We start from the raw sequence: 27,613 nt of genomic DNA on the forward strand, positions 1-27,613 counted from the left end.
CATACAATGCAAATACTATGCCATTTCATATAACGGACTTGAGCATCCACGGATTCTGGTATACAAGGGTTGGGGACGGGAGTAGGGGGGAGTCCTGGAACCAATCCTACCAACCTCTCACCACCTGTAAGGACGGTGGACTGTATCTCTCTCCCCATCTGCAACAGCACTGTGTCAGCTGTCCGGTTACCTTCACTTTGGGCAGCTGGCGGGGAAAGAGGCTATTCAACTCCACTACAAACCCTTAAAAGGCTGGATAAAGGAACTAGAAAAGATGCAGACTGGCAGGCGACCAACAGTCGAGAGGTGTCGGGGCGATGAGCCTCAAAGCAAGGATTTTAGGCGTCAGGCTGGGTGAGGGGCCCCAAACCCACAAAAAAGAATCCTCGACATTGAAGGGTTCCCATCCCAGAGGATCCACACTGGAGAACAGCGGGTCCGGACGCGAAATGTCCAAACTAGTGGCAGTTCCTCAACACTTGGTCTCCGCCCTCTGGCCTTTGTCCTGTAGCGGCTGGATGGGTGGGGAATAAAGGAAGGAGGCCTAAGGGAGGAGCAAACGTGGTGTGGGACGGACGAGTCGTGGGCGCGTGACGTCACCCCTGGTGTGTGCGTAACGTGAACGGAAGCGGAAGCGGCTCTGTTCGCCGCCTCTCCCACCGGCCCGATGAGCTGCAGTGGCTCCGGCGCGGACCCCGAGGCGGCGCCGGCCTCCGCCGCCTCGGCCCCGGGCCCGGCGCCCGCGGTCTCGGCCCCCGCCGCGCTGCCCGCCGGCACCGCCGCGGAGAACAAGGCCAGCCCCGCGGGGACGGCAGGGGGGCCTGGGGCTGGAGCCGCGTCAGGGGGCACTGGAGCCGTGGCGGCGCGGGCCGGGGAGCCTGCCGAGCGGCGCGGGGCGGGTGAGGGCCGGGACGGGTGAGGGCGAGGGCCGCGTTTGGGGCTGGGCCCAGCGGCGGGTGAGGGCAGAGGGTAAGACAGACCTAGCGGAACCCTCGAGCCTCCCACCTCCGTGTCTCAGTTTGCTGGTTTTCCTCCAGCTCCGGTGACGACTGGCGGCGCGGCGCCCCCGGAGGGGGCCATGTCTAACGGGGTTTACGTGCTGCCAAGCGCGGCCAATGGAGAGGTGAAGCCGGTGGTGTCCAGCACGCCTCTAGTGGACTTCCTGATGCAGCTGGAGGATTACACGCCTACGGTGGGCTTCCCGCCTGAACAAGGCTCCTGACTCGCTGTCATTGCCAACTTGTGCCACACCATCTGGATTTGCTGCGTCCTCTTGTGTTTATTTCCCTTCCTAGCTTTTGTGATTTTCCCCTTCTGCCCACCCAAACTGGAAACTTCCTGATAGCCAGGCCTGCCCTCCATTTCCCTTACCCCAACTCTCAGCCCCGCAGTACCCAGGGCTAACGCTTACAGTCGTCTAATTGATTTCTCAGATCCCTGATGCAGTGACTGGTTACTACCTGAACCGTGCTGGCTTTGAGGCCTCCGACCCACGCATGTGAGTAAACTCAGGGCAGGTTAGAGTGTTGGGTTGCTTGTGTGGAGTTTGTTGTCTATGACCTTCTCATACCATTTTTTTCTCTCTAGAATTCGGCTTATCTCCCTAGCTGCCCAGAAATTCATCTCAGATATTGCCAACGATGCCCTACAGCACTGCAAAATGAAGGGCACAGCCTCTGGCAGCTCCCGAAGCAAGAGCAAGGTGTGAGGGGAGGCTCATTGATTCAGTAATTACCTCCTACAGCAGCAGAGGCTTAAATTATCCTGAAACCCCTTTGAGGGAAATTAAGCCTTAGGGGAGGTGAAAGACCTACACAGGGTCACCCGCCTGGGATTGAAATCTGGAATTCCTGTGTTCAGCTGGTGCTCTTCCCTCTTCCCTCAGGACCGCAAGTACACTCTAACCATGGAGGACTTGACCCCTGCCCTCAGCGAGTATGGCATCAATGTGAAGAAGCCGCACTACTTCACCTGAGCCACCCAGTCTAAATGTACTTGTCTGTTCTCTTGTCCCCACACCAGCCTGTTTTCATAATAAACTTTATTGTGACAGGCAGGGCTGATCCCTCCCATGCTGGGAGACACCGTGTGGCAAGTGACAAAGCTTTGAGCCCATTCCCTTTTGGGGCCACAGTGGTAGGGATGGGGGCAGGGGATGGGCCCCATGGCTGGGGTAGTACCATGACTAGTGGCAAGGGAGGCAACCAGAGGCCTGCTGCTTTGGGGAGGTGCACTCCCCTAACCGTGTCCTGACACCTCTGAAGTTCAGACAAGGACTTTCCAGCTCTACTTGTCCTGCATCTTCTCCAGGATAGGCACGATCATGTCAAACTTGGGTCGCTTAGCAGGGTCTTCATTCATGCAGATCTTCATGAGTTTACATACGTGGGGGGAAATGCCTGGTGGGATGGTAGGCCGAAGGCCTTCCAGTGCCACCTGAAAACAAGGAAAAACAAGGTGAGTCTCAGAACTTGAGTCTCATGTGTGGAGAGACGTCTAGCCCTCAGGACAGGATTCTGTATATTTGAATCAATGTGGCAGGAGCCCAGCCCCACTACAATTGTCACTACCACTACAGTTCCCCCAACACAAGTATATCCAGTTATGCTCTCACCTTCATTCCAATTTCCATGTTGGAGAGGTCAGCAAAGGGTACCTCCCGTGTCACCAGTTCCCATAGAAGCACTGCAAAACTCCACATATCTGCTGAGCGTCTGTTTGTGTCTTCAGGCTTCTTTTGCAGAGCTGGAGGGACAGGACTTATCTGTTCCAGCTGCTTGTCCTGTCTCTGTTCCCTTCCATTACTACTGAGCTGCCCCTTCTCTGCCTCACATCATAATGCCATCACTCACCTTCAGGAGCCACCCAGGCAGGTGCATACATGCGCCCGGGGCACTGGAAGGAGAACTTGACGTCGGCCATACTGATTCGAGCAGTCATGTCCTCATCAATCTGAGGAAAAGAAGATAGTTGTGTGGAAGGAGGTAAGTCCTATTCTAGGGAAAGGACCTCTGGGGCCTGGGCCGGGAGTGAAGTTGTGATCTCACCATTACACTACGGCTGTTGAGTGCATGTCGTGGGATGAGGGGCTCTAGTGTGTGTAGGAAGGCCATGCCCCTTGCCATGTCCAATGCAAACTTCACAGCCTGGCTCTGGTCCACAACAAAATCTAATTGAGAAGGCAAGAGTTAAATCACTTGGAGAGGGTCACAGACTCTCCTTCCCCACACTCTGCTACAGTGAGATTTAGCACCCCGTACTCACTGGTGCCTTCATGTAGCACATTGTACAGGGATCCGTATGGCATCCAGTGTGTGATGAGGGTGGGGTGAGGAGCAGGTGGAGACTGACAGGCACCAAGCACTGGGAGCACATTGGGATGTGAGAAAATCCTGGAAGAGGGAGAGAATGTTCCTGGCTGAGATCCAGCATGAAAGATCTCCTGAGTGCTGGACAGGGTTCCTTGAAATCAAGGCTTCCAGTTTAGGCCTTGCCCCACCTGAGCCGGGGACACTCCTCATTGAAGTCTCTGCTCTTCCTTGTACTCCAGTCTCGAACCTTTAGCATCTTCACGACAATGTCATTGCCCTGCCAGCGGCCCTTCCATAGCTGAGGGGCAGATAAGGGTTAGAAGACTTTAACTAAGGCCACTGTTTTCTTGCCTACTAGCTGGAGGAGAAACTTAAAACAGGTGCAAACAGGTAATAGGGTGGGGTGGGGTGGGGAGTTACCTCTCCAGAGTGATTCTCGTTGAGCTTCGCCAGGAAGTTGAGCTGTTTGAAGTCAATGCCGGAGTGTTTGTTCAGAGTCCCATTTCCTGAGAGTGTGGGCAGGTCAGGTACCCAGCTTCCCTCTTTCCCAGCCCCAGGAGTCCAGGACTATTCTCTCACCACCCCTCCCCTCACAGCTGACTCACGGGGCCGAGTGCGGGTAGTCCCCTTCCAGAATGTGTCCTTGTATGGTATACGGTTCAGATTCTGGCCCATCTTCTCTGCCCGCTCTGGGGAAGAAAGACAAAAGTCTTGACCTCAGCTGTTGTGTGGAAAGAGACAGGCTAGGACAAGACGAGGACACAAGCAGTGGGTGGGGACAGACCTCGGAGCAGCTCTCTCAGGGGTGGCTTAGCTTTGTCCACAGGCATCTCTCCATACTTGTTACAGATGCTGACAAGGGCCCCATTTGCCACGAGGTCCTGGAATTAAGAGATGGCTGTGATGAGGGCATTCCCAACTAACCATGAGTGCAGATGCAGTACAAACCTTGTGAATGTTGTTCACAGGAAGGGTTGAGGGTTCCAGAGTCTCCCGCTCAAGCTCAGACTTCTTCCCACCCATCCCAGAGCTCAGGGCCTGAGTACTCACCTCTGCCACCTGATCTTGGCCCCAGAAACAGGCATAGTGCAGGGGCACATTCCCATGCTCATTCACCGCATTGATGTCAGCTTTGTACTGCAGCAGCTGGTCCCCGTGGCCAAACAGAAAGAGGTAGAAGGTACAGTCAGTCCCAAATGAGAGAAGTGTACTGAGGCATGAAAGGAGGGAGATGAGTACACATACTTTGTACGTTATGTTATAGTGCCTGTGTCTTACTTCCAGACATGTGCGTCAAAGGGTTCATACATACCTTCTGTACAATATCACGGTGCCCATGACTGGCTGCCAGGTGCAGAGGGGTATCATCCCCACGGTTCATCACATTGATTCGTGCCCCCCGCATGATCAGCATCTCAACCACAGCAGATCGGCCTTCTCGGCAGGCCCAGTGCAAGGGGGAGAAGCCATGATCGTCCCTTTGAGGAAGGCACAAGGGTCACTGATTTGGAAGTGGGATGGGGGCAAAGGCTTTGACACAGGAAAAACTTAATATTCACTCTGCATACTCTCCCTGGGAAGCCTTCCCTCTAGAACTTTGATGCTCTTCATGCCAGCAACTCCCAAAGCTGTCAGACCTTCCTCTGAGTGTCAAACCCAACCAACCACTACCTGAAATCCTAACAATTCCTCTTTTCATCTCCCTCTAGCCTTTCTTCCCTGGGTACTTTCTATCTCATTAAATGGTAACATTCTTCATCTGGTTTTCTCTGTACCCCTTTGGCAACATCTGTTAGTTCTTTCTGTTTTCACCACATCTTGTACACTGCCTTACTACATTATGGTACTTGTCACACTGGATTGTAAAAATCTGTTAAATGGGCTGTCTTGTCTATTAGACTAAGCTTCTTGAGAATTGACAACAGCTGTTCAGTGCATGTTAATACGAAGGAAGGGAAGCTTTGAGAAGAAAAGCCACAGTTTATGGAAGAGGAAGCAAGCTTACTGATTGGTTTTGGTTCTGATACTGAAATTAAAATCTAAAAAGGGAATGGAATTAAACTGATGTTTGGAGGGGTTTATAATGAAAAGGAGAAAGGCTTTGGGTAAGTTATTCATGAGGCAGATACTGCCACATAAGACAGGATTCTTCTCAAGCAATCCTAGGTACAGAAAACAAGAAAATGAGAATGACTTAATTAGAAAGCTGTACCTAACTTTTTTCTTTTCCCAGGAACTTCTCTATTTTATAAAGTTAAATGTACAAAAAACAACAAAAAAACCCACAATTGGGTGGAAACTAGGCCTGCCTGACAGCCTGGGGCCATAAAAGGAAATTCCCTCCAGTCCTGGGCTGCAGATCCAAGGGGCGGAGCAAGGGGGCGGTCCCGTGGTCTGGGCCGTCAGCCTCCGGATGCCTTAGTGCTGCGGTCACTTCCCGTGTGGGGGCTCTAGGCAGGGCCTGGAGCCGATCAGGGGTATGGTCACCCCAGACAATCCAGATGTCCCCAAAGCCAAAATGGGTGGTGGGTGTGACCTTTAACTTACTGATTTCCCTCTACAGCTGCCCCCATCTGTTCACAAAGATAACCAAAAGCTTTCCTGGGAGGTATTTCCCTCCCTCTTCCTAAAGCAATCACCACCCCTTACTTATCAGTCAGTTTTGCATCCCAGCTCTTTAATTTGTGCCCCAGTTTATCAGCCACTGGCAGTCTATGACCCCAGAGAAGGCCAGAGCCTGAGAGCAAAAGTATGGGCAAAAGGGTTCTAACCACTGCCAGGCTCCGGTCACCCCAGAGCCTGAACTTTAATCCCAAAGAGACCAGCAGGAAATTGACCCTTACTTCATACCCACAATATAGCCAACTGGGGCCCCGAAGCCTGTCCACTCATACCTGCACCACTTTCACTAATACCACTCTTTCACCTTTTGGCAGCAGTCTTCCTAGATGCCAGCTTCATTGGAAAAAGTTACCTACCCTTTATGATGCCACCAACAAAATAGTAGCTGTGTTCTCTGTCTTTATCAGAGCACCGTTTGAAGAATTATATGAAAAATGGAACGAGTGTGAATTACAGAGAAATAGCGTAGAGTCTAATGGGGACCCATAAAGCCTGGATGAAAGTGACGGGTGATCCTTAACTCTCAAGCCTAAAATCTATTTTCTCCTCACTTTAAAAAAAATTCCACTATCCTGAATCAGCATCACTACTGCTTTTCTTGCCTTCCTGCCTCAGCCAACCTTAAAGAACTTGTCTACATTCACTTTCTCTACCTCACATTCAACCTGCCCACGAGACCACTGACTTGAGGGCAAGCATTATGTCTGATTCTGGACTTCTAGCACCCAGTACATGTTCAGCATAGTTCCTTAAATGAAGGAACCAAGTATAGTATGGTTTTTTTCACTTGTTTTCCTCCGAAACAGCTCTCACAGAGATCATTAAATATATAATTAATTGTAAATTCAATGGTTACACTTTAGTGCTCAAGTTCTTTGACCTCTCAGCAGTCTAGAGTACCACTGACCACTCTCCTTTCATTGAAACATTCACTTCTTTAAGCCTTACTAGCATATTTTCCTGTTTCTTCTTCAACCTCTAGTTGCTCCTTTTTGGTCTGTAGGTTTCTCATCCCCTGTTTCATATCCACCTCTTCATGTGCCATCTACATGCTGTGTGTGTGCCCGTGTGTGCTTGCGTGTACATGCTTAGTCATGTCTGACTTTGCAACCCCATGGACCAGCCTGCCAGGCTGTGTGTATGTGTGTGTGTGTATGTGCATGCGTGCATACACACTCAGTCATGTCTGACTTTGCAACCCCATGGACCAGCCTGCCAGGCTGTGTGTGTAGTGTGTGTGTGCATGCGTGCATACACACTCAGTCATGTCTGACTTTGCAACCCCATGGACGAGCCTGCCAGGCTCCTCTGTCCATGGGATTTCTCAGGCAAGGATACTGGAGTGGGTTGCCATTTCCTGCTCCAGGGGCTCTTCCAGACCCAGGGGTTGAACCCTCATCTCCTGCAGGCTCCTGCACTGGCAAGTAGATCCTTTACTGCTGAGCCACCTGGGAAGCCCATCTTCATGCTGCTGCTGCTGCTAAGTTGCTTCAGTCGTGTCGGACTCTGTGCAGCCCCATAGACAGCAGCCCACCAGGCTCCCCCATCCCTGGGATTCTCCAGGCAAGAACACTGGAGTGGGTTGCCATTTCCTTCTCCCATGCATGAAAGTGAAAAGTGAAAGTGAAGTCGCTCAGTCCTGTCCGACTCTTAGCAACCCCATGGACTGCAGCCCACCAGGCTCTTCCGTCCATGGGATTTTCTAGACAAGAGTGCTGGAGTGGGGTGCCATTGCCTTCTCCAATCTTCATGCTAATATCGCCCAAATCTTTGTCTCCAAGTCACATCTCTCTCCTGGAATCCAGCAGCCTATTCCACATTTCCACTTTATTGTCACTTAAATGTGTCGAGTGGAACTCACCACCCTTCAGCCTTGTCCGTATCAATAAAAGGAACCACTATCTACCCAAGCCAGAACCCTGATCATCTTTGACCTTCCTCACTTTCCACACCAAGTCTCACCGATTCTTTATCCGAAAGATTTCAGGAATTTGATCACTTTTTTGCCTGCCCCAATTCTAGTCTAAGCCATCACCACTTAAGATGGGCTAGGCAGTTAGTTGCCTCTCTTCACATCACCTTTTGCTCTTCACAGAGCATCCAAGATGACACTTAACAAATGGACAATCTCATCATACCATTGCTGCTGCTGCTGAGTCGCTTCAGTCGTGTCCGACTCTGTGCAACCCCACAGACGGCAGCCCATCAGGCTCCCCCATCCCTGAGATTCTCCAGGCAAGAACACTGGAGTGGGTCGCCATTTCCCTCTCCAATGCATGAAAGTGAAAGTGAAGTAGCTCAGTTGTGTCCAACTAGCGACCTCATGGACTGCAGCCCACCAGGCTCCTCCGTCCATGGGGTTTTCCAGGCGAGAGTACTGGAGTGGTTGCTATTGCCTTCTCCCATTACATGGTTCTAAACCCTTGCCCTTGCAATAAAAACATTATTATAGCCTAAATACTCTTGCATGATCTGACTGACCCTTGCAGACCTTTCCAGTCTTAACTTCCGTCATTCTACACTTGTGCTTAGAGCTTTAGCCCACAGAAGCCCAGCAGTTTTCCCTCCTCTAGCCATATGGAGCTCCGGACAGTTTCTGGCACTCTGCTCCGTGTCTTGCCCCCTAGCTTTTGCCCATGAGCTTCACTGAGGTTAGAAAACTTCTCTGCAGACTCTGCCTGTAAATTCTTATTCAGTCAAGATTCAGCTCAAACAACAGCTTCCGGTGTGGAGACCCTCTGCCCCGCTGACAGGCTGTGCTTAACCCTCATCACACTGAATAGGAAAGTTAGCCGCCCGCACCAGAAGTGAGCACCCCACATCGCGGAAAGGAGTCTGTCTTTGCCCTTCCTCTCGCCCCCCAGCCACCCTAGCTCACCCCTGGTTGAGGTCGTTCTCCGTGTTGTCCAGCCACAGGCGGACCGCAACCGCGTTGCCCTCCCGGCACTGAGTGAAAATGTCGTCCATAGCAGCGTCCCGGCACAGAGTCCCCTAGACTGGGAAAGTGCGGGAACTGTAGAAGGATCTAGGGGGGTGGGTGAGCCCCAGGCTTTGTCCCCTACAGGAGAGAAGTGTGTTGGGCTGGGGGTCTGGGCTCTGCGTCCCCAGCTACTGGATGTGTGAAAGGAGTTAGGGAGGCAGCGGGATGGTCCTGGACTGTGTCCCTTGAGCGCGAGGGAAAGGCGGATCGGGCGAAGTAGGCGTTGATTAAGAGGCAGTGTCTCCCGAAGGGATGTCACGAGAGCAAGCACAGAGACCCTAACAGCGAACAGAGCTGGGGGTGGGGGTGGGGGTGGGGAGTTTAGGCGCCGTATACCCTGAAGGAGGCGATCGGAGGTCCTTGCCGGGGATCGCCCTCGTTCCTCACTCGGAACCGAGTAGATGGAGTGAGGGGTGACCGCCTGGTAGAGCTCGAGCCTTGGGGAGGGGGCACGGGTGCCCCCACACTCACCGGGACTCGGGCTAGAGGAGCCTTCTCCGGGGAACTCCCGTCCGGCCGCGCCCGCCGCCCGGCCCCGCCCCTGGCCCTCTCAGGCCAGCGCGGGCCTCCTTCTCCCAGCCCCTCCCTCCCGCCTTTCTTGCCCTTCTAGTCCACCAGTGTTTAAACTCGATGGTTTTCGGCACTGCGCCGGCTGCTCTAGCCACTTCAGCTCTCACTCTTTGGTTTCCTGCCCTGTTCCGGCGTCTCTGAGAGGTCTGATTCCTAGAGACGCTGTCTGCACGTGGAGAAGCGCGTGGATCCCGCAACCTTGCGCTCCCCAGCCCCATGTTCGAGGAGCCAGAGTGGGCCGAGGAGGCCCCTGTAGTCGCGGACCTCGGGTCTGTAGCCTTAGGGCTTCGGCCCACGGCAGTCTCTCAAATCAAGGTGAGTGGCCCCGCAGGGGTCCTCAGAACAGACTCTGCTGGATTCCGGATCTGGGGCGCGCCGTGTGTGTAATTAGGGGGAGGAGGGCCGCCTGCAGCCTCCCCAAATCCGGAACTTCCAAAAAAAAGTGACTTTGGAACTGAGAGAATTGGTGAGTAGAAGTTAGTGAAGCAAAGAGGGTTTCTTGGAAGGAAAGGCATGTGGAGAGACCCGGGCGCAAGGGAGCATGACACAGAATGAGAGGCAGTGTGGTAGAAATTGGAGGGCTACGTTAGAATATTTGCGCATGTTAAAGATAAAAGCCAATGGAGTGTTTTAGCAGGGGAATGATTTCTTCAGATTTGCGTTTTGAAAAGGTCACTGGTTGCCGTGTGGAGATTGGAAAGAGCAAAACTGAATGGCAGTGAAGGGCTGTCAGTACTACTGTTCAAAGGGAGCTAGTGCTGAGGGAGTACTGAGAATCTCCAGGATGAGTAACCCGTCCAGTAGGACTTCAATCCAGAACGGTCTCCCAGACAGTAGACCTCCTTTAAGCCTCTGCCAATGTGAGGGCTACTGCACTTGCTCAGGCTCTTTCTGTCCTTCAGTCAGCCTGTGACATGAAATCTGCCTGCTTTATTCCCTCCTCTTCAACCCCTCGACCCATTGCTGTAATCCCCACCACTGGCCTCTGTCTGCAGCTTGTCCCTTTCAGTGTTTTTTTTTTTTCTTTCTTTCAGTTCTTTACACTACAACTGGAGGCATCTTTAATACACACATGTGTGATCATGTCACTCTTATTTTCAAAAATCTTCCTACTTTTTATAAAAAGGTATTAGCCAGAGGTAGAAACCTGAGATTGAGGGTTGGAACTCCTGGTCACTAGCCTTGGTCCTGTAGCTTGTGGCCTTACAGTGTTTTTCTGGGAACCCCATCACCTCATCTATACAATGAAGAAAGTGAGGTGGGTGGTTTCTCTGCTCTCCAGCCTCCCAAAGGTTGAGATGGCAATTTTGAAAGTTCTTCAGGCCCTGGCAGTCTTCATGATAAGCTAGGTAGTTGATTGGGAATAATCCAGATGCCTCTAACCAGCATCTGAATGAGGTCCCCATCTCTCTTCTTACTCCGTAGGCCCCATCCATTCTCGCCCCTTCATTCATCCCTTGTTTTCCCCCAGGGCTCCAACCGCCGCCAGCTCTTGGCCACATTACGGGCCCTGGAGGTAGCATCTCTTCCCCAGCAGTCCCCTAGCCTTCCTGACAGTGACTCTGAGGAGGAGGAGGAGGTCGTGGAAACAAGGAAGAAACGCCCAAAAAAGGGCTTGTTTGCTGGTGCGTCTAATGAAGTAGAGGAGAAAAGGAAGAAGAAACGTCACAAACGGGGCCCACCTAGCAGTGACTCCAAGGAAGAGGAAGTGGAAAGGGAGAAGTGCCACAAAGGGGCTCTTCTTGGCAGTGACTTGGCTGAAGAAGAGAAAAAAAAGAGGAAATGCCAGAAACAGATCCCTTCAAATCTTGCCCAGCCCCTGGACAGTGTTGACCAAACAGGTAGTATATGGGGATGATGAGGGCTGGGGGTGTGGGGATCAGCTGATCCTACATATAACAGAGTTCCTCTGCCACCAGTAGGTTTGGGGTTAGGGAATAAGTACTTTCACGTAGACCACAGTTTCTGTCTTAGGGATGGGGGTATGGCCAGGGTGATGTGCTAAGCCTCTGAATTCAGGGCATCTTGCTCCCCAGTATGCCTTTCTGTCTCTCTTCAGGTTCTAAAGCTTGGAATTCTAGTGCTACAAGTGATCCCACCAAGCCAACCTGTGAGACCCCTTCCTCTAATCCTCCCCATACCTTGAGTCGCAAGCAATGGCGGAACCGGCAGAAGAACAAGCGTAGACAGAAGAACAAGTTTCGGCCATCTCAGCCACCAGAGCAGGCCCCAGCCCCAGCCCCAGCCTCTGCAGAGGAGGCAGAGGTGCCTTCTGCCCCCAGTCCAGACAACCATGGAGCCCGGGCAGAGGCTCTTCGAGCTCGCATGGCCCAGCGTCTGGACGGTGCCCGGTTCCGCTACCTCAATGAACAGCTGTACTCAGGGCCCAGCAGTGCTTCGCAGCGCCTCTTCCAGGAAGACCCTGAGGCCTTTCTCCTCTACCACCGTGGCTTCCAGAACCAAGTCAAGAAGTGGCCACTGCAGCCGGTAGACCGCATCGCCAGGGATCTTCGCCAGCGGTTAGTGAAAATTGGGTGCTGTGAGAAGCTAGGTGTGTCAGTCCCAGGCTCAGACTGGACCAGTGAGCTCTTCCTCCCTTCCATTCCCAGGCCTGCGTCCCTGGTGGTAGCTGACTTTGGCTGTGGGGACTGCCGCCTGGCTTCAAGTATCCGGAACCCTGTACACTGCTTTGACTTGGCCTCTCTGGACCCCCGGGTCACTGTGTGTGACATGGCCCAGGTAAGCCCCTCTCTCCTTCCATGGAATGCACTCTGCTCACCCTGCATCCTTGTGTCTACTCCTAGCATTCAGTGCTGGCTTTCTCCTTCGCATAATGTGTGCTTAGTACAACATTCTCACTCTCCACAGGTGCCTCTGGAGGATGAATCTATAGATGTGGCTGTGTTCTGCCTTTCACTGATGGGAACCAACATCAGAGACTTCCTGGAGGAGGCAAATCGAGTGCTGAAGCCAGGGTAGGTGCTCCCAGGACACAGATGCATGACTGTGCACATGGCACGTGTCAGTGTACTTACCCAGAACTTTCCGTCCTTCTCAGGGGTCTCCTGAAAGTGGCTGAGGTCAGCAGCCGCTTTGAAGATGTTCGGACTTTTCTGGGGGCTGTCACCAAACTGGGCTTCAAGGTCATCTCCAAGGTGAGGACCCCAGGAAATCTGTCCTGTTTTTGTCACATGTGTGGCCCTTCAGGCTAATAATGGTGTTCAGGAAGGAGGTCATTGTCAGACACAGATGTTTGCTCCTTGAAGGCTTGAGTAGTGGGAGAGAGCTGGGAAGCTTTCTGAGCAGGGGTGGGGCCTGGACGGAGGTGATTTGAAGAGCTGGGGTGAGGACTTAGAGCTCACTGGGTCTTTTCTGTACCTAGGATCTGACCAACAGCCACTTCTTCTTGTTTGATTTTGAAAAGACCGGGCCCCCTCGGGTAGGGCCCACGACTCAGCTCTCAGGCCTGAAGCTTCAGCCTTGTCTCTACAAGCGCAGGTGACCTTTGGAGCCCCCCTTGAACGAGGAGGCAAATCTTGAACTCCAAACTCAGTACTCTGAAGACTGTATCCAGCCAGACTGTGACCTGGGGCCTGGTACCACCCTTACTCCATCTCAAGAAGAAAATGTAATGAAACTCTCGGCTCAACCCTGATGTAAAGAAGGCTTCTTGGTTCTAGGAAGCATAAAGTCGTTAGGGCTAGCTACAGAGTAAGGAGTTCATTGTGAGAACACAGGAGTATGTGGGAATTATGGATCCCCTCAGTGTCATGGAAACTACATGGTTTGGAATTCAAGGCATCTCTGGGTTTGGTGTCTGTTTCCATCTCTCAGAAGCCATATGAGCTTTCTGTCTGAGCATCTCCACTCTCTGTTCTAATTTTCCTGTTGGTACATCAGATCCCTCTGCTCACCCAAAGCTTCTACAAAGCGTTAGTCTGCTCGGGCCTTTAAGGCCGCAGGCAGGCATTGCTTCTTGGCTCTAGGGCAGCTTGGCTCTAGAGCAAGTGCAGCAGCCCTCACATCAGCAGAGGCAACTTGGCTGTAGTCCACCAACATCATCTGGACGTCTCGGTCAAGATGGTTTGATTGTCCCTGTACTGAGTACTTTTTTCCCCTGATTGTCATCTCCATCTTCGGAGCTGAATGGCCCTAACCTTCCTAGCATCTGTTGTTCTGTTGGGCCCTGGTGTTTGTCTGGCTGAGAGCACAGATATTGGAATCAGGTTGGCCTGTCATTGACTGCTGAGAGCCTTTTACTCTTTGAATGTCTTGCTACTCACTTGGTAAATGATAGAATTACTGACTCAGGATTGTTGTATGGGTTAATGAGGAAATCTGTAGCCAAGGCTGGGCACGTAGGAGATGCTCAGTAACTGTTGCTGTGGCTGTTGTGTGTTGCAAACCTTACTGTTTCTAAAGACCTTCCCTAAGCAGGATTAGGGGTTGAAGAGTAAAGTATGAATTTGTTGATTGAGGAAGACTCTGGGAAAGCTCAAGATAAGCCTTTCAACAGCCTTATTTTATAAGATTTTTAGAGATTCTTAATAGATTGTGAGCAGTTCTTTGAGTGGGGGTGATGTGGGAGCTGGGTCTCTATAAATCACAACTGATTGATGCCATTTGGGGTGGGGATTGGCAGAAGAATGTGTCTGTTGTTTCTGCCTTGCAGTGGGCCTAGATCAGCATATACTAGGCCAAACTATGGGCAGAGAAGACTAGTTCTGGGAGAAGATGACTGGGATGACAAGTCCTTGGCCTCTTCCAAAAGACATCTGCCGTGGGCCCAGGTATAAAGATACAGTCTGTTCTACCTATTTCTAAGGGCTCCCCTACTGGCTCAGACGGTAAAGACTTATTTCCAAGAACAAGACCTGAGAGGAACCACTGGCACACAGGTTCCAGGACTCTGCACCAGTTGAGTGCCTCCAGTAAGGGGGTGTTTTGAGGCAGGTTGTGCAGGCCAGAGGGCATGTTTGGAGGCTGGGCTGTGAACCATCCAGCAGACACTGTTCAGTACCTCTGCACGTGCTTCTCGCTGCCGATGCTTCTCGCTGCCGAGTACTCATCTGACTAGCAGAGTCTTACTCATCCTTCCAGACAGCCTAGTTGTTTCCTACTCCATTACTCCCAAAGCAGAACTAATTTCTCCGTCTGCATTCTCAAAGCACTACAGGAAGAGGTCAACTGCAACATTTAAATACTGTGTGGCGATTGTTTTGTGCATTAGGCTGCAGTCTTCTCAGCTCATATTTATCTTTGTATTTCCAGAGCTGGTCACTTGAGATCCATCTAAGGAGGTGATAAAGATGACAGGGTTTGTGGAGCAGTGAGAAGCAGGGGTGTTGCAGGAACCCAGGTTTGGCCAGATGATGAGGTCACTAGTGACGGTGCAAGGAGCGGGCAGGTGGAAGAACTTCAGCTAGGAGGACTGGTGGGGCATTGAGGCTTGGTGAGAGGAATTCTGAAGCAGATCTTGGGTTTCTGGCTTAAGCGACTGGTTGTGCTGGTGACGCCATTCAAAATGTTGGGATTTTGGTACCTAGATGATGATTTGGAAGCGGGACATAAACTCAGCAGCCAGGGGAGGTAATTCAAGTCATCGTAATAGATAAGATATCCAGAGTAAGATAACGAGAAGAGAAAATGGCTTGGAAGAGAACTCTGAGGAGCATTTAATGGATAAGTAAAGGAAAACGAACCAGTAAGGGTGACAAGAGAAGGTGGGGCCAGAGATGGGGTAAAACCAGGAAGAGTGGGTTTCTTAATGTGGAAGGAATGGGAAGGTTTTAGGCTGTTGGATGCTCTTGAAAGGTCTGTTAAAATGAGAGAAAGGTCAGATTGTGGCAGGGAGAGGATTTCTGCTTAATGTTGAGGGGTTTGAATTTATAGTGGTATTATTCATGAATGTATAGTTACACCAGTTGGCCCAATGTTGTGGTTATCTCTGCCTGCTCAGGAATCTAGGTGTAACTGTAGGAAAAATGAGTACTAAGGGATCATCCAGAGTTGAAACCTTACCACACAATTGAAATGAAATTGAGCAAAGGAGTTTCAGACCATTCACAAATTAGTAATGTCTATGCTGGGCCATGGAACTTTGTAGAACAACTGAGTGGAGTGAAGACAGGAGTAGGTAGTTTCACTGAGGGTAATTAAAAAAGTAACCTGGGAAGATGGGAGGCTGTGGTCAGAAACTGGAATGTCTAAATAGTTCATACTGGAAGCAGAGCAGACCCAGGCAGTGGCCAAGTTTAAGAGTGTAGTTATAGGAGTGAGTGCCTGAGAGGAGTGCATGGGAGGTTGCCTGGAGATTGATTATTGCATGGGGGGCTCAGATATTGGGAGTGGGTCTGCATGGACTTTGAAGTTCTCCAAGATGATGACAGAAGTTAGCATGGAACAGTGCCAATGTCTTGAACAAGGGGACAGATTCAGGAAATCTGCAGACATAGTAGGAGAGGCCGGATAGCACAAATTCAGAAGGACAGAGGGTCACACAGCCTACTAGAGAGACTTCTGTTTGGGGGATGATGTGAGGCTGGTGAGTGCCAGGCAGCCAAGACAATACCCTGACAGTTGTCTCCAACTTACCGGGATCCTCTGGGGATTATAGGGGCAACTGTTGCGGCAGCTTCGTGGGGTGGGAACCTCTTGGGATCATGGGGAGGCAAGCTGTAAAGTCTAAGGACATCTGCCTCATTATAGAACATACATCACCTTTTTACAGTGTCATAGCCCTGTTTCCTCCCAGGTGTTACGTATATTCCTAGATCTTGATTAGTTTTTCCTGTTTTGTTATCATGCTCAACAGGACAGCTGGGGTCTGCCTTCCTCCCTCTCTTGCTTTCCTTCCCTTACTTAAAATTTGGATTCTTTCTTTGCCTGTTCTGGCTCAAGCCACCTGAATAAACATCTTTCTGGGTCTGACTCAGGCCCCCGACTCCCCCTATCTCAGGCCAGCCTCCACCTGCTTTTCCATCAATTCTGAAAGCAGGACTTCTGAGTCTGGGTCATCGCTGCTCCATTATCAGCTTCAGGACCATCTCTCGTTCAAGCCTGGGCTTCAGTGTCTGATACTGAGAGCCTAGACTGAAGAAAGAACAGTGTATACTCCCTTAAGAAGAAGCAGCATACCAGCTGTTTAAGGAACAATGAGATCAGTTTAAGGTACAATTTGAGAATAGGATGAAGGAGTGGCAGTCATAGTAAGAGGTAAATGAGAGTGGGAAAGAGTCTAACTGGAGACTCCACTGGGAGCATTCAGGAAGCTTGAAGTCTTTATTCCTAAAGCCAAGAAATGGTACACCTGGAGTCTGATTCCTGGCCTGGAAATGCAGAGGGCAAGCAGAGGCTCACTTTCAGTGGTGGAGCCCGGGGCGTGCTGCTGCTTTTGCATTGGTCTGTGTTCTAGAATTTGCTGAGGTGAACAATGCAGGAGTGTATCCTGTGCACTTTGTAGCAGGGGAAGCATCAGGTGGTCTAGAGTGCTGTCCAGTAGGACCATTGAAGAGGTAAGGAAGCACAGAGAAGTTAGGAGTGTGCCATCTGGACTAAGGAGGGAATTGTAGGATACCACCCAGAATAAAGCTGCACCCACCAGGGTAAAGGGGACTGTAGAAAAAGGACAGCAAGATGGCCCCTTTAAATCTGTGAGGCCCATGGGACCCAGAAATATCCAACTGGGCAAAAGCTGTCTTATCCCCTTCCTTCTCTGCAGTTGGGCCCAGAGCAGTCAGCAGCTATTAGGCACAGAGGAGGTGGGAAGAGCAGAGAGCCTAGAGATCACCCCCCTGCCCTTCTCCAGTGCAGGCTTCTTGAATTTAGTGGGACAGAGCTGAGAGGTGAAAACAGCTAAAGCCAGAAGAGGTACAGATTATTTATTGTTACATAGGATTAGATGTTGTAATCACTTGAGATTGGGTTTGTATCTTATACTGATCCTAAGAATCTGGAACTGAGAATGAGCCGTAAGTCACAGGCTTGCCACAGCTTTTCTCTGAATGAAAAAAGGTTGGAGGGGTGGTGGGAGACAAGAATACAGTTGGGTTTGGATAGCAGTCTGTGCTCATGCTTCCTCAGCATCCGTTTCAGAGGTTGACTACCCCTGCAGGCACTGTTGTGCTCCAGCTTTTGTTCTTGTAACACAGTCCTAAGGGAACACAGTCCCCAAAGAAACAACATGATCTTGGCAGAGACACAGCTCAGCTCCAGTCACTCAACCACTTAGATAATTGCACAAAGTCCTTTACAGGTTTTCACAGAGACCTCTAGGTTGTCCTCCATCCCCGGTGACTTCCCAGGCTGGCCAGCTGGTTCTGACTACTACAGTCACCACATTACCAATCCATTTGCTTCCACTCCTGTTCCCAGAGCAATTCATTTGCAGCACAGCCAAGTGAGCCTTTTTAGAATGTAAGTCAGATATGTCACTTCTCTGCTTAAACTCTTCAATGGATTCTCACTGTTCTGAGAACGAAAGGCAGACTCCTTTCCAGGGCCTAAGTGATCTTGCCGAGGCCTCCCTCTCCAACTGCATCTTAATCCACTCCTTCCACATGAAAAACTTTAGCTGCACAGGCTTTCTTTTCATTCCTCAAGCGTTCCAAGCCATTTCTACTTCTGGTTCTTTATAATTGCCACTTCGTCTTCCCAGGGCACTTTTCCCTGGTGAGTTCATTTTCATCTTCCAGATCTTCACACTAGCATCACGTTTTCTGTAAAAAACAGGCTAGATCTCACCAGAATGTCCTTTTCCTGGACACATAGTTAAATTACATTTCCCAGCTCCTTGCCTCAAGGTGAGGCTGTGTGCATAGTCCTTCCAGTGGAAGGTAAATAGAAGTGATGTTTCACTACCAGACAGGGCAGTTAAAGAGTGGATGAACCTTCTCTGTATTCTCCACCCCTTCATCTGCCTTTCAAGGTGACCTTGATGCAGGTGTTTTGAAGATGGAGTCAGAGAATAGACCTCTGGATGTTTGAGCCCCGGCTTAGAGGAAAATTGCTTGACCAAGAACATCCACATTGGTTTTTACAAAGAATACCCTCTTTTGCATTAATTTAGTGAGTTTGGGGACTGTTACAGTCGTTAGCATTATATGCCCTGGCTAATATATCTTCTCTGGACATCCTGTCCACCTTAGTCTTAATCACAAAACAAGGAAACCCGTGTTTCCTTCAGGGTGCTTCAGACATTTAATTATTTTACCAGATGCCAGTTTACACTATCCCTTGTCCTATTAATAGGATTGGGGAAAAAATGCTCACGTGAGGAAATTGAGAGAATGATTTTACCAGTTACATTTTGATTGTGAGCTCCCTACCCCCCCACCCCCCACCAAAAAAAAAATCCTCCTAAAGAATATCTCAAGTTAGATTTTTCATCTCATAAGACTAGAAACCTGATGGTTGTTGGCATTGGCTCAGGAATTCAAGGATCTTAGCAGTTAGGTCTGTGTGGTTCTCTTGGTCTCGATTCTCATGGTCACAATAGACACCTTGTGATTTGATTAATCAGGAACACCCTACTTAGCCTCCTCAGGAGCCTCACAGATTGCCACAGTCCCTGTCTTTTTGGTCTTACTTCAAGGGTCCTTCTACATTGTTAATACTCTGGTGTAAATATGTTCCATTATTCCCTAGAACATGACTGAGATCAGTCTGAAACACTAACATTTTAAATACATTTGCCTTCCCCACCCCTTCCCACATCTCAGTGACTTGTCAGCAGCTCCTCCAGTTTAAGGCTGTTCTCCCTCTAGCTCAGTGGGGGTGGGGAAACTCACGGTTCTGTTTACTTCACTCATTCTTTACCCCTCTGTCACTTCTAGGATTGGGATGGGGAAGGGTATATTAGAGGCAAAAAGGCTAAACTTTTGGTTTAGTTTGGCTTTATCAGTGTGTTCTACTAAGACAAGCATTTAAATGTTGGCTCAGTGTGTGAGGTGTTGGGATTCTTTGGAGCCACCCCCTGCCCACTGGGGGCTTTTGCACTAACTGGCTCTGGTTCCCTCCTTAAGATACTCATCCCACACCCCTCAGCTTCTGACCCTGACAGTGTATCCATAGCCTCCTAGTGCTAAAGAACCTCACCCTGGCCGGCAGCCCTCCTGAGAGAGGTCTCAGCAAACATCTTAAGAGTGGTTACCTTTTTGGGAGCCCCCAGGAAGCTCCCACATGTTTGTCCAGCCAAAGGGCAGAAGTGCAGCCCGACTAGCATCTGACTCCTCTCCCCTCGCCCTGCCGCAGCTAGCCTGACTCTGACCTCTCCATTCTCTCTGGCTCCAGACCCTTTTAAGTGTCTTGGGTTACTTTCTCCCAACAAGTCTCCACCCCAGTGGCCTTGTTGGAACTGGGGCTGTACGTTTCTGAGTGCAGCAAGCCTCCCACTAGAGAATGTGATGCTGAATGAATATAAGGTCTCTCCCTGTCATGGGAATACAAAATGACTACAAGTGGTCCTCTTAGAGCCCTCCTCACCTGATTGAGGATAGAGGGAACAGCCCTACTTCTTTACCTTTCAGGGGGACGTTCTCTCTATTCCTCCAAATTCCCATCAATCAAGCTGGTATTTCTAACTTCATGTACGGTAGGAGGGTTAGTGAGCTCTGGATCAGCTTTATTATCTAAGAGTAAATCCTATGTTGGGCTTCCCCAATGGCTCTTCATCCACCTGCAATGCAGGAGATGTGGCAGGAGCTGCAGGTTTGATTCCTGGGTCAGGATCCCCTGGAGAAGGAAATGGCAACCCATTCTAGTATTCTTGCTTGGAAAATCTCATGGACAGAGGAGCCAGGTGGGCTACAGTCCATGGGGTCACAAAGAGTCGGACATGACTTAGTGACTGAACAACATATCCTATATAGATATATCTAGGGCCTTTATTTAATATCCCCTTATTGTGCCAGTATTTTTAAAAAATATTTATTTATTTGGTTGTCTCGGGTCTTAGTTGTGGTGTAGGGATCTTTCGTTCCGGCTTCTCTTTAGTTGTGGCTTGCGAGTTTAGTTGCCCTGCAGCATGTGGGATCTTAGTTCCCCCACCAGCATTGAACCCATGTTCCTTGCATTGGACGGCAGATTCTTCACCACTGGACCACCAGGGAAACCCTTGCACAAGCATTTTTATAAAATGTGAATTGTTCTTGTGTGTGTGCTTAACTTACCGAGTACTGTCAACAAATTTTGTCTTATGTCTTACTTTTTTCCTTCACTCAGCTATATTTTTAATATCTATCTGTTTATCAGGGCTCAGTCAGGAGAATAGAAACCACACTAAGTGTTTCAAATAGAGGATATTTAATGCAGAGAATTGATTCCTAGTGACAAAAGCCAAGTCAAAAGAAAATGCTTGATGTAATTAAAAATTGAGAACTGGAGAAATCAGATACTGTCCAAAGGCCTGGGAAAACCAAGCGGAAGAAGCAATGTGATTATCAGAAACCAGGAGCTCAGAGAAGCGGCCGCTTTTGACTGGTCAATACTCAGACTTTGGTGGGGGAGGCTCCCTCCACATAACCTGGCCTTGAAGGTGGGGGCACACGGTCTGACTCTTCTCTGGCTGTCACGCCAGAAACTGATCTGCTGCTGGTATCTCAGAAGTGTAGCGAAGCTGCTGCAGAGTGCAGAAGAAGCCGGTAGCCAGAGCCAACTGTCTGCAGCTGAAGTACGTAACAGCAGCTGGAAAACAGGAATGAAGACCCTCCCCCCTGTGTTTCACTTTCAGTTTCCCTTTATGACATCTCTTTGGCAGAACGTAATGGAACCACCTGGCAGTGGATTCTGGGAAATACAGTTTGCAGAGTCACAGCTGCAGCAACACAACTCCAGAGTGTGTATGTGGGGGTTGAGAGGGAGGTGTGTTGCAGAGGGGGATACAGACAGTGCAGGAGCCAAAAGAAAATAGATAAATAACCAGAGCATTCCATGTATTAATAGCTGCTCATACATCTAGATTGTTGTTTCTGTCAGCTCTGAAGTTTTTCCTAATAAGCATCCACCACAGTGAGCTTATCCATTCTCCTGGTTGCCTCAAATTCTTTGCCATCTGGATAAATTAAAACCCTTGCAGTTTAGGATTCTGAGTACAAAATGAGTTCCCCCAGTTATATGCACTCTGAGATTTGGGAGGTAAGTGTCATGTTCCTGCTGCTTGGCTGTTGCCAGAGGCAGGTTTAGATGTTGGGCTTTCTGCAGCAGCATTTGCATCGAAGCCAAGGACAAAAGGATGCATACTGTAGTGGCTAAAGTTCAACGTAGAACTGGAGGTTCAATAGGTAAAATAAATCTACTTTGTACAAGTTTGGCTTTGATGGTTAAGAGGGAAAATTATTGGAAGGATATCATAAGTTACTCAGAGAACTAATGGAAAGTCCAGGGAGTGAGGCTTAGAGAACAGACAGGAGCCAGGGGAGGATTGAACAGCTGCAAAAACTAAGGTCAACTTTAGAGTCATCATGGTTAGGATGGCATTGCTGGCACCATTGCTACTTGACTTTTTTCCTCACTCTTGTCGGTACATAGAGTGATGCTGAGAATTGCATTTCCCTCTAAGTTCATGGCACTGTTAGGATTGGTTCATGAAAGGCCCCTCTCCCATTCTTTGTTATTTTGTTTGTTTCCTTTATTCCCGATTCATACTTCAGTTTCTCTTATAGCTTCACAACATATTTGTTGTGTTCGCCTGGACACCTGTGTATCCTTGGCAAAATAGATGGTGGTTTTGGTATATGTGTGTTTTGGCAGAGACTGCCAGCTGATCCTCACACCCATTTTCTTCTTTGTGGGAAATCAGCTGGACTCTTTCCCAGCTTCCCTTATTCTTAAGTGTGATCAAGTGGAAGATAGTAGAACTAAGGTGTGCTATTCCTACGACCTGGGTCCTTAAATTTTCCTATGCATGGTCCCCCATGTTATTTCCAATTTGGCCTTGGAGCATACGACCTTGAAAGCTACACCTTAAAAGAGCCAGAAGATGGAGGGAGCCTGAACACCACTTAGAGGAGAGCCACCCACCAATTGGGAGCATCTGTTCTGGATGTCTCGTGAGTGAGAAATAAATTTCCATCTTTTTCAGCCAGTGACTAGTGATGTTTCTTTAAAATCCCTTTTAATCGAACACATCAGAAAAGTAAATAAAACAGGGCCCTAAAGAAAAGTAAACAAAAATGTTAAGCCTAATGGTTTATCACAGGCCAGTGCCCAGGTAGGCACCACCTAGACTGAGAAACGAAGTGCTGACAACACCCAGAAGCCTCTTTTATGTCACCTCCCAAACGGGAGCAGCTTTCTCTCAACATTACAGAATTGCCACCATCCTGACTTCCAGAACACTGATTTCCTTGCTTTTCTTTATAGTCTTATGGTTGAGCTGTTTAGTTGCTCAGTCGTGTCCAACTCTTTGCATCCCCGTGGACTGCGCACCAGGCTCCTCTGTCCATGGGATTCTTCTGGCAAGAATACTGGAGTGGGTTGCCATTTCCTTCTCCAGGGGATCTTCCTGACCCAAGGATCAAACCCACATCTCTTATATCTCCTGCACTGGCAGGAGTGTTCTTTACCACTAGTGCCACCTGGCTGAAATACAACCAGTTTTTGTATGTTGACCATGGAGCAGCACCCTTGCAAAGTAACCTCACTTACTCTAGTGATTTATCTGTATTCTTTTATTTTTCTACACATATTATCCTCATAATATGTGATTATCATATCAGTTTATTTCATGCTTTCTAATTCTGTATCATTTATTCTTAGCCATGATGTACTCCAGGAGGTCCATCACTGTGTTCAAGTGATGTTGGTAGAAATCTTTGAATCATTCTCAGACCTGAAGGAAGAACTTTCAGTGTTTCATCACTGGGTGTGATATTTGAAGTGAGATTCTGATTAATGGATGTCAGATTAATAATATGCTCTACTTGCTATTACTTGTATTATGAATCGAATTTTGAATTTTGTCAAATGCTGCTTCTGAATTGAGATGATCATATATTTTTAAAAATTCTGTCCGTGTAGCAAATAAAAGATTTATTTATTTATTTTATATGTGAAATCAACCTTAATTTTTTGGAATAAAATCAACTTTGTTGATTACACCCATTTTACATATTGGTAAAATCAGTTTGATAATATTTTGTATAGGACTTTTTAATCTGTGCTTATGTGTGAACATAAATGATCAGATCAGATCAGTCATGTTGCAATCTTCCTTTTCCCACACAATGCAGTGTTTTTAAGTTCTTTTCATATTGTTCTATGTACTATAACTCACTTTTAACACCGTCTTCAAATGTTCTAATGACTTCCCATCTTATAGTAAGAGTTCTTACTATAGCTAAAAAGGCCCTGTCTTGTTTGGATTCCAGATAGCTCTTGAACACTCACCGCCTTTACACACACCCTTCCAGCCATACTGTCCATTTTGCTATTTATTGAATATTCTGGGTATGCCCCTGCTGTTGCATTATTTCATCTATCTGGAATATTATTTCCACAGATATCTTTATGGCCCACTTCCACACTGTATTCAGGTCTCTGTTCAAATGTCAGTCTATCAGATTAACCCTGTAGCCAATACTTCTTATTTTTCCTCCCAGTACTTTCTACTGCCTTAACTCTGCTTAGTGTTTCTTCACCTTTTAGATTACGTATTTATTTGTTTATGTAGTTACTGTGTATTTCCCTGCACTTCCAAGAGAGCAGGGACTTCTCTTATTTAATACTGTATCCCTGATAGTACATACTTGCATCCAATATCTGTTTAGTGTTCCAGTGTGTATCTGTTTAGAACATTTAGCTTAGCCATTCCTCTAAAGACCTTTAGATTATCCAAGTCCTTGTGACTACAAACATTTTGGGGAAGGATTTTCTTATAAATGTTCTCTTAAATGTAATATGAGTCTTTGTTCCAGATTTCAAGTTAATTGGTCAGGCCAGTTATCCCATAATTAACAACTCTAAAATCTGAACAAAATACAAACAAAAACCAACTGTTTGAAGGCCCTGGAAAGTGAACAAAAAGCAGGCAGAAAGCAGAGGAGAATTTACCCATGAAAGACTTTAGCTGCAATGGGTAAGAATTGGGATCTTTGTGGTCTTTCTGTCTGAAGGCTTTCCTTCCCCACCCCATTTTCCAGCCCCACCCTATCCCCAAGTTCCAAAAGCAGAAAACCACAGCCTTACTTGCTCAGAATAGCAGAGGACAGAGTTCAGGGCTGGTAAAACTGCTGGAAATGTAAGAGCAGAAATCTGGAAGAGAGAGTGGTATAAGGGGTGAAACCAAAATATGGACATAAACTCAGCCCAAATCCCTGGATGACCACTAAATTACATGTGCATAGTGGAGACTCAAGGGGAGCAAAAATAGCTGACAGAATCCAGTGAGGACTCTACCTTTGAATGATAGAAATGCACTGAGGAAAGGTTTGCAAATTTGCTGCTTTTTTGCCTGTGTGCATTCCTCAATCCATGTCCAACTTGGGATGGCAGCTTACGTGTCAGAAGACAGGGTTTGGCAATGGAGTAAAGCTGGAAATTTAAAAGGAAAGTCCCAGAAGCAAAAGAACCATAGAGATGTGTCCCTAAATCTGTCCAAATCTTTGACAAATGACTAAATTGTGTAAATGCAGGTGAGATGCTCTGAGGCCAGGCTGAAAAAGCAGCTGCTGGAAGCCAAAAAAAGTAAGCAGGTATATCAACTGTTGCATACATACTACAGGAAATATGAAATTTGCGTTTTGAGCCCACTCCCCCCCATCTCAAAAGTTCAACAACAACAACAACAAATTGTCAGAACATAACAGAATGCAAATTTCCATTTGGTTCTTGTAGCTTCTATGTTTCTACAGCATATTATCTATAATATCCAGTTTTCTCCCCAAATTACAAGATATGCAAATAAATAGGAAATTATAGCCCAATTACATAATTATAAAAATAGAAATTATAAGCAGTGACTTATACTCCAGGTAAAAGAAAGTCAATAGAAACTGACTCTAGTGGGCTCTCATACTGGATTTAGCTATCACATAGTTCAAAGTAGCTGTTACTAATGTGTCCAAATAATGAAAATATGTCTAAGAAATTTAAGGAAATTAAGGCCTCAGTGAATACACAGATGGGGAACCTTGCCAGAAACATAGAAACTACAAGAAAGAACCAAATGGAAAACATCAGTAAAATTACAAACTTCTAGCAGGACTAACAGAGAAAAGACACAAATTATCAGTATCAGGAATAAAGCAACAAATAGCACTACAGACTGTGTAGACAGATACATAAAGATAAAGGAATGCTGCAAACAACTCTCTGGAGGTTTATTTAACAACTTCGTTGAAATGGAACAATTCTCCTCCCCCTAAGGACACCAGAATACAATTCATACAGTATAAAATAAATAGCCCTATAAAGATTAATGAAATTAAATTTGTAATTCCAAACCTCCCACGAAAAAAATCTCCAGGCCTTGATTGTCTCACTGGGGAATTCGACCAAATGTTTCAAGAGGAAATAACGCTGATTCTTCATAATCTTTTTCAGAAAATAGAAGGGAACACTTCCCGATTCATTTTAAGAAGCTATTGCTCTGATACCAAAACCAGAAAGAAAGAATGTAAACACAGACTAAAATCCTGATTAATATAAATGTAAAAATTCTTAACAAAATGTTAGCAAATAGAATCCAGCAATATATAAAAATATATACCATGGCCCAGCAGAGTTTATTCCAGGAATGCAAGGGCTGGTTCAATAGTAGAAAATCAGTCAATGTAATCCACCATATTTAAAGGCTAAAGAAAAATTACAGGATTATATCAATTGATGATAAACAAGGATTTGACAAAATTCAACAACCATTCATAGTCTCAGAAAACTACAAATAGAGGGAAACTTGTTCAACTTCATAAAGAGCATCTAAAAAATCTGCTAACATATTTAATGGGTTAAAAAAAAAAAAACTTAATGTTTCTCCCCTAAAACTGAAAAAAATGCAAGGGTCTCCACTTTTACCATTCTTATTCATAGACAATCCCAAGGAATCTACAAAAAATTCCTAGAATAAGTGAGTTGAACATCATAACAAGATAAAAAGTAGACCATAGAAGTTAACTGCATATCTATGCCGTTTCCTGGTGGCTTAGACAATAAAGAATCTACCTGCAATGCAGGAAACTGGGGTTTGATCCCTGGGTGGGGAAGATCCCCTGGAGGAGGAAATGGCAACCTACTCCAGTATTCTTGCCTGGAGAATTCCATGTACAAAAGAGCCTGGCAGGCTGTAGTCCATGGGGTCACAGACTCAGACACGACTGAGTGATTAACATACAAAAATTAATTGCATTTCTGTATAGTAGAAACACGTAGACACTAAAATTTAAAATAGCATTTACATTTGCTTGAAAAGAAATTAAATACTTAACTATAAATAATACATTTGTAGGATTTCTATGCTAAAAACTGTACAGTGGTGATGAAAGAAATCAAAGATCTAAAAAAATGGGCTTCCAGGTGGCACTAGTGGTAAAGAACCTGCCTGCCAGTTCAAGAGATGTAAGAGATGCTGCTTGATCCTTGAGTGGGGAAAATCCCCGGAAGGAGGGCATGACCACCCACTGCAGTATTCTTGCCTGGGAAATCCCATGGACAGAGGACAATCCATGGGGCTGCAACGTGTTGGACACGACCAAAGCAACTTCATGCATGCAAGCAAATAAACGGAAAGACACACCATGTTCTTGGATTGCAAAAGCAGTAAAGACGTCAGTTGTGTACCCGCATGGGTATGGAGGTCTAAACACAGTTCAGTTCAGTCGCTCAGTCGTGTCCAACTCTTTGCAACCCCATGAATTGCAGCACGCCAGGCCTCCCTGTCCATCACCAACTCCTGGACTTCACCCAAACTCATGTCCATCGAGTCGGTGATGCCATCCAGCCATCTCATCCTCTGTCATCCCCTTCTCCTCCTGCCCCCAATCCCTCCCAGCATCAGAGTCTTTTCCAATGAGTCAACTCTTCGCGTGAGGTGGCCAAAGTACTGGAGTTTCAGCTTTAGCATCAGTCCTTCCAATGAACACCTGGGACTGATCTCCTTCAGAATGGACTGGTTGGATCTCCTTGCAGTCCAAGGGAC

General features: G+C 47.7%; 4 protein-coding genes across 5 annotated transcripts in view; 2 read left to right on the forward strand and 2 right to left on the reverse strand.

Annotated features, from left to right (window-relative positions):
• Nucleotides 1-646: 646 nt before the first annotated feature.
• Nucleotides 647-2,052, forward strand: TAF10 (TATA-box binding protein associated factor 10). The gene is made up of 5 exons (XM_061380568.1): nucleotides 647-899; nucleotides 1,038-1,192; nucleotides 1,434-1,498; nucleotides 1,588-1,702; nucleotides 1,886-2,052. The coding sequence occupies exons 1-5, from the start codon at nucleotides 668-670 to the stop codon at nucleotides 1,973-1,975; spliced, it is 657 nt and encodes a 218-aa protein (XP_061236552.1). The 5' UTR covers nucleotides 647-667; the 3' UTR covers nucleotides 1,976-2,052.
• Nucleotides 2,025-8,900, reverse strand: ILK (integrin linked kinase). The gene is made up of 12 exons (XM_061380567.1): nucleotides 8,812-8,900; nucleotides 4,624-4,789; nucleotides 4,362-4,457; nucleotides 4,096-4,192; nucleotides 3,917-4,000; nucleotides 3,732-3,817; nucleotides 3,500-3,609; nucleotides 3,265-3,392; nucleotides 3,048-3,169; nucleotides 2,853-2,952; nucleotides 2,615-2,745; nucleotides 2,025-2,436 (listed from the first exon to the last, which is right to left on the reverse strand). Exons 1-12 carry the CDS (start codon nucleotides 8,898-8,900, stop codon nucleotides 2,287-2,289), a joined length of 1,359 nt encoding a protein of 452 aa, XP_061236551.1. The 3' UTR covers nucleotides 2,025-2,286.
• A 674-nt stretch (nucleotides 8,901-9,574) lies between these two features.
• On the forward strand, nucleotides 9,575-23,527 carry RRP8 (ribosomal RNA processing 8). 2 transcript variants are annotated; one of them, XR_009729616.1, is made up of 8 exons: nucleotides 9,575-9,798; nucleotides 10,955-11,324; nucleotides 11,543-12,002; nucleotides 12,093-12,222; nucleotides 12,352-12,458; nucleotides 12,542-12,638; nucleotides 12,866-22,529; nucleotides 22,843-23,527. XR_009729616.1 is itself a non-coding variant. In XM_061380566.1 (7 exons), the coding sequence occupies exons 1-7, from the start codon at nucleotides 9,700-9,702 to the stop codon at nucleotides 12,983-12,985; spliced, it is 1,383 nt and encodes a 460-aa protein (XP_061236550.1). In that variant the 5' UTR covers nucleotides 9,575-9,699; the 3' UTR covers nucleotides 12,986-23,527. The 2 variants fall into 2 exon arrangements, 1 of the variants encoding a protein (XP_061236550.1); XM_061380566.1 differs by having other exon boundaries at nucleotides 12,866-23,527.
• DNHD1 (dynein heavy chain domain 1) overlaps nucleotides 21,679-27,613 on the reverse strand; it is a 77,483-nt gene continuing 71,548 nt past the window's right edge. Inside the window, exon 44 of the mRNA XM_061380555.1 lies at nucleotides 21,679-24,732. Coding sequence (XP_061236539.1) covers nucleotides 24,628-24,732 — 105 coding nt within the window. The 3' untranslated portion in view covers nucleotides 21,679-24,627. The remainder of the gene's footprint in view (nucleotides 24,733-27,613) is intronic.

This window comes from Bos javanicus, chromosome 15 (genome assembly GCF_032452875.1).
Source record: "Bos javanicus breed banteng chromosome 15, ARS-OSU_banteng_1.0, whole genome shotgun sequence".
NCBI lineage: Eukaryota > Metazoa > Chordata > Mammalia > Artiodactyla > Bovidae > Bos > Bos javanicus.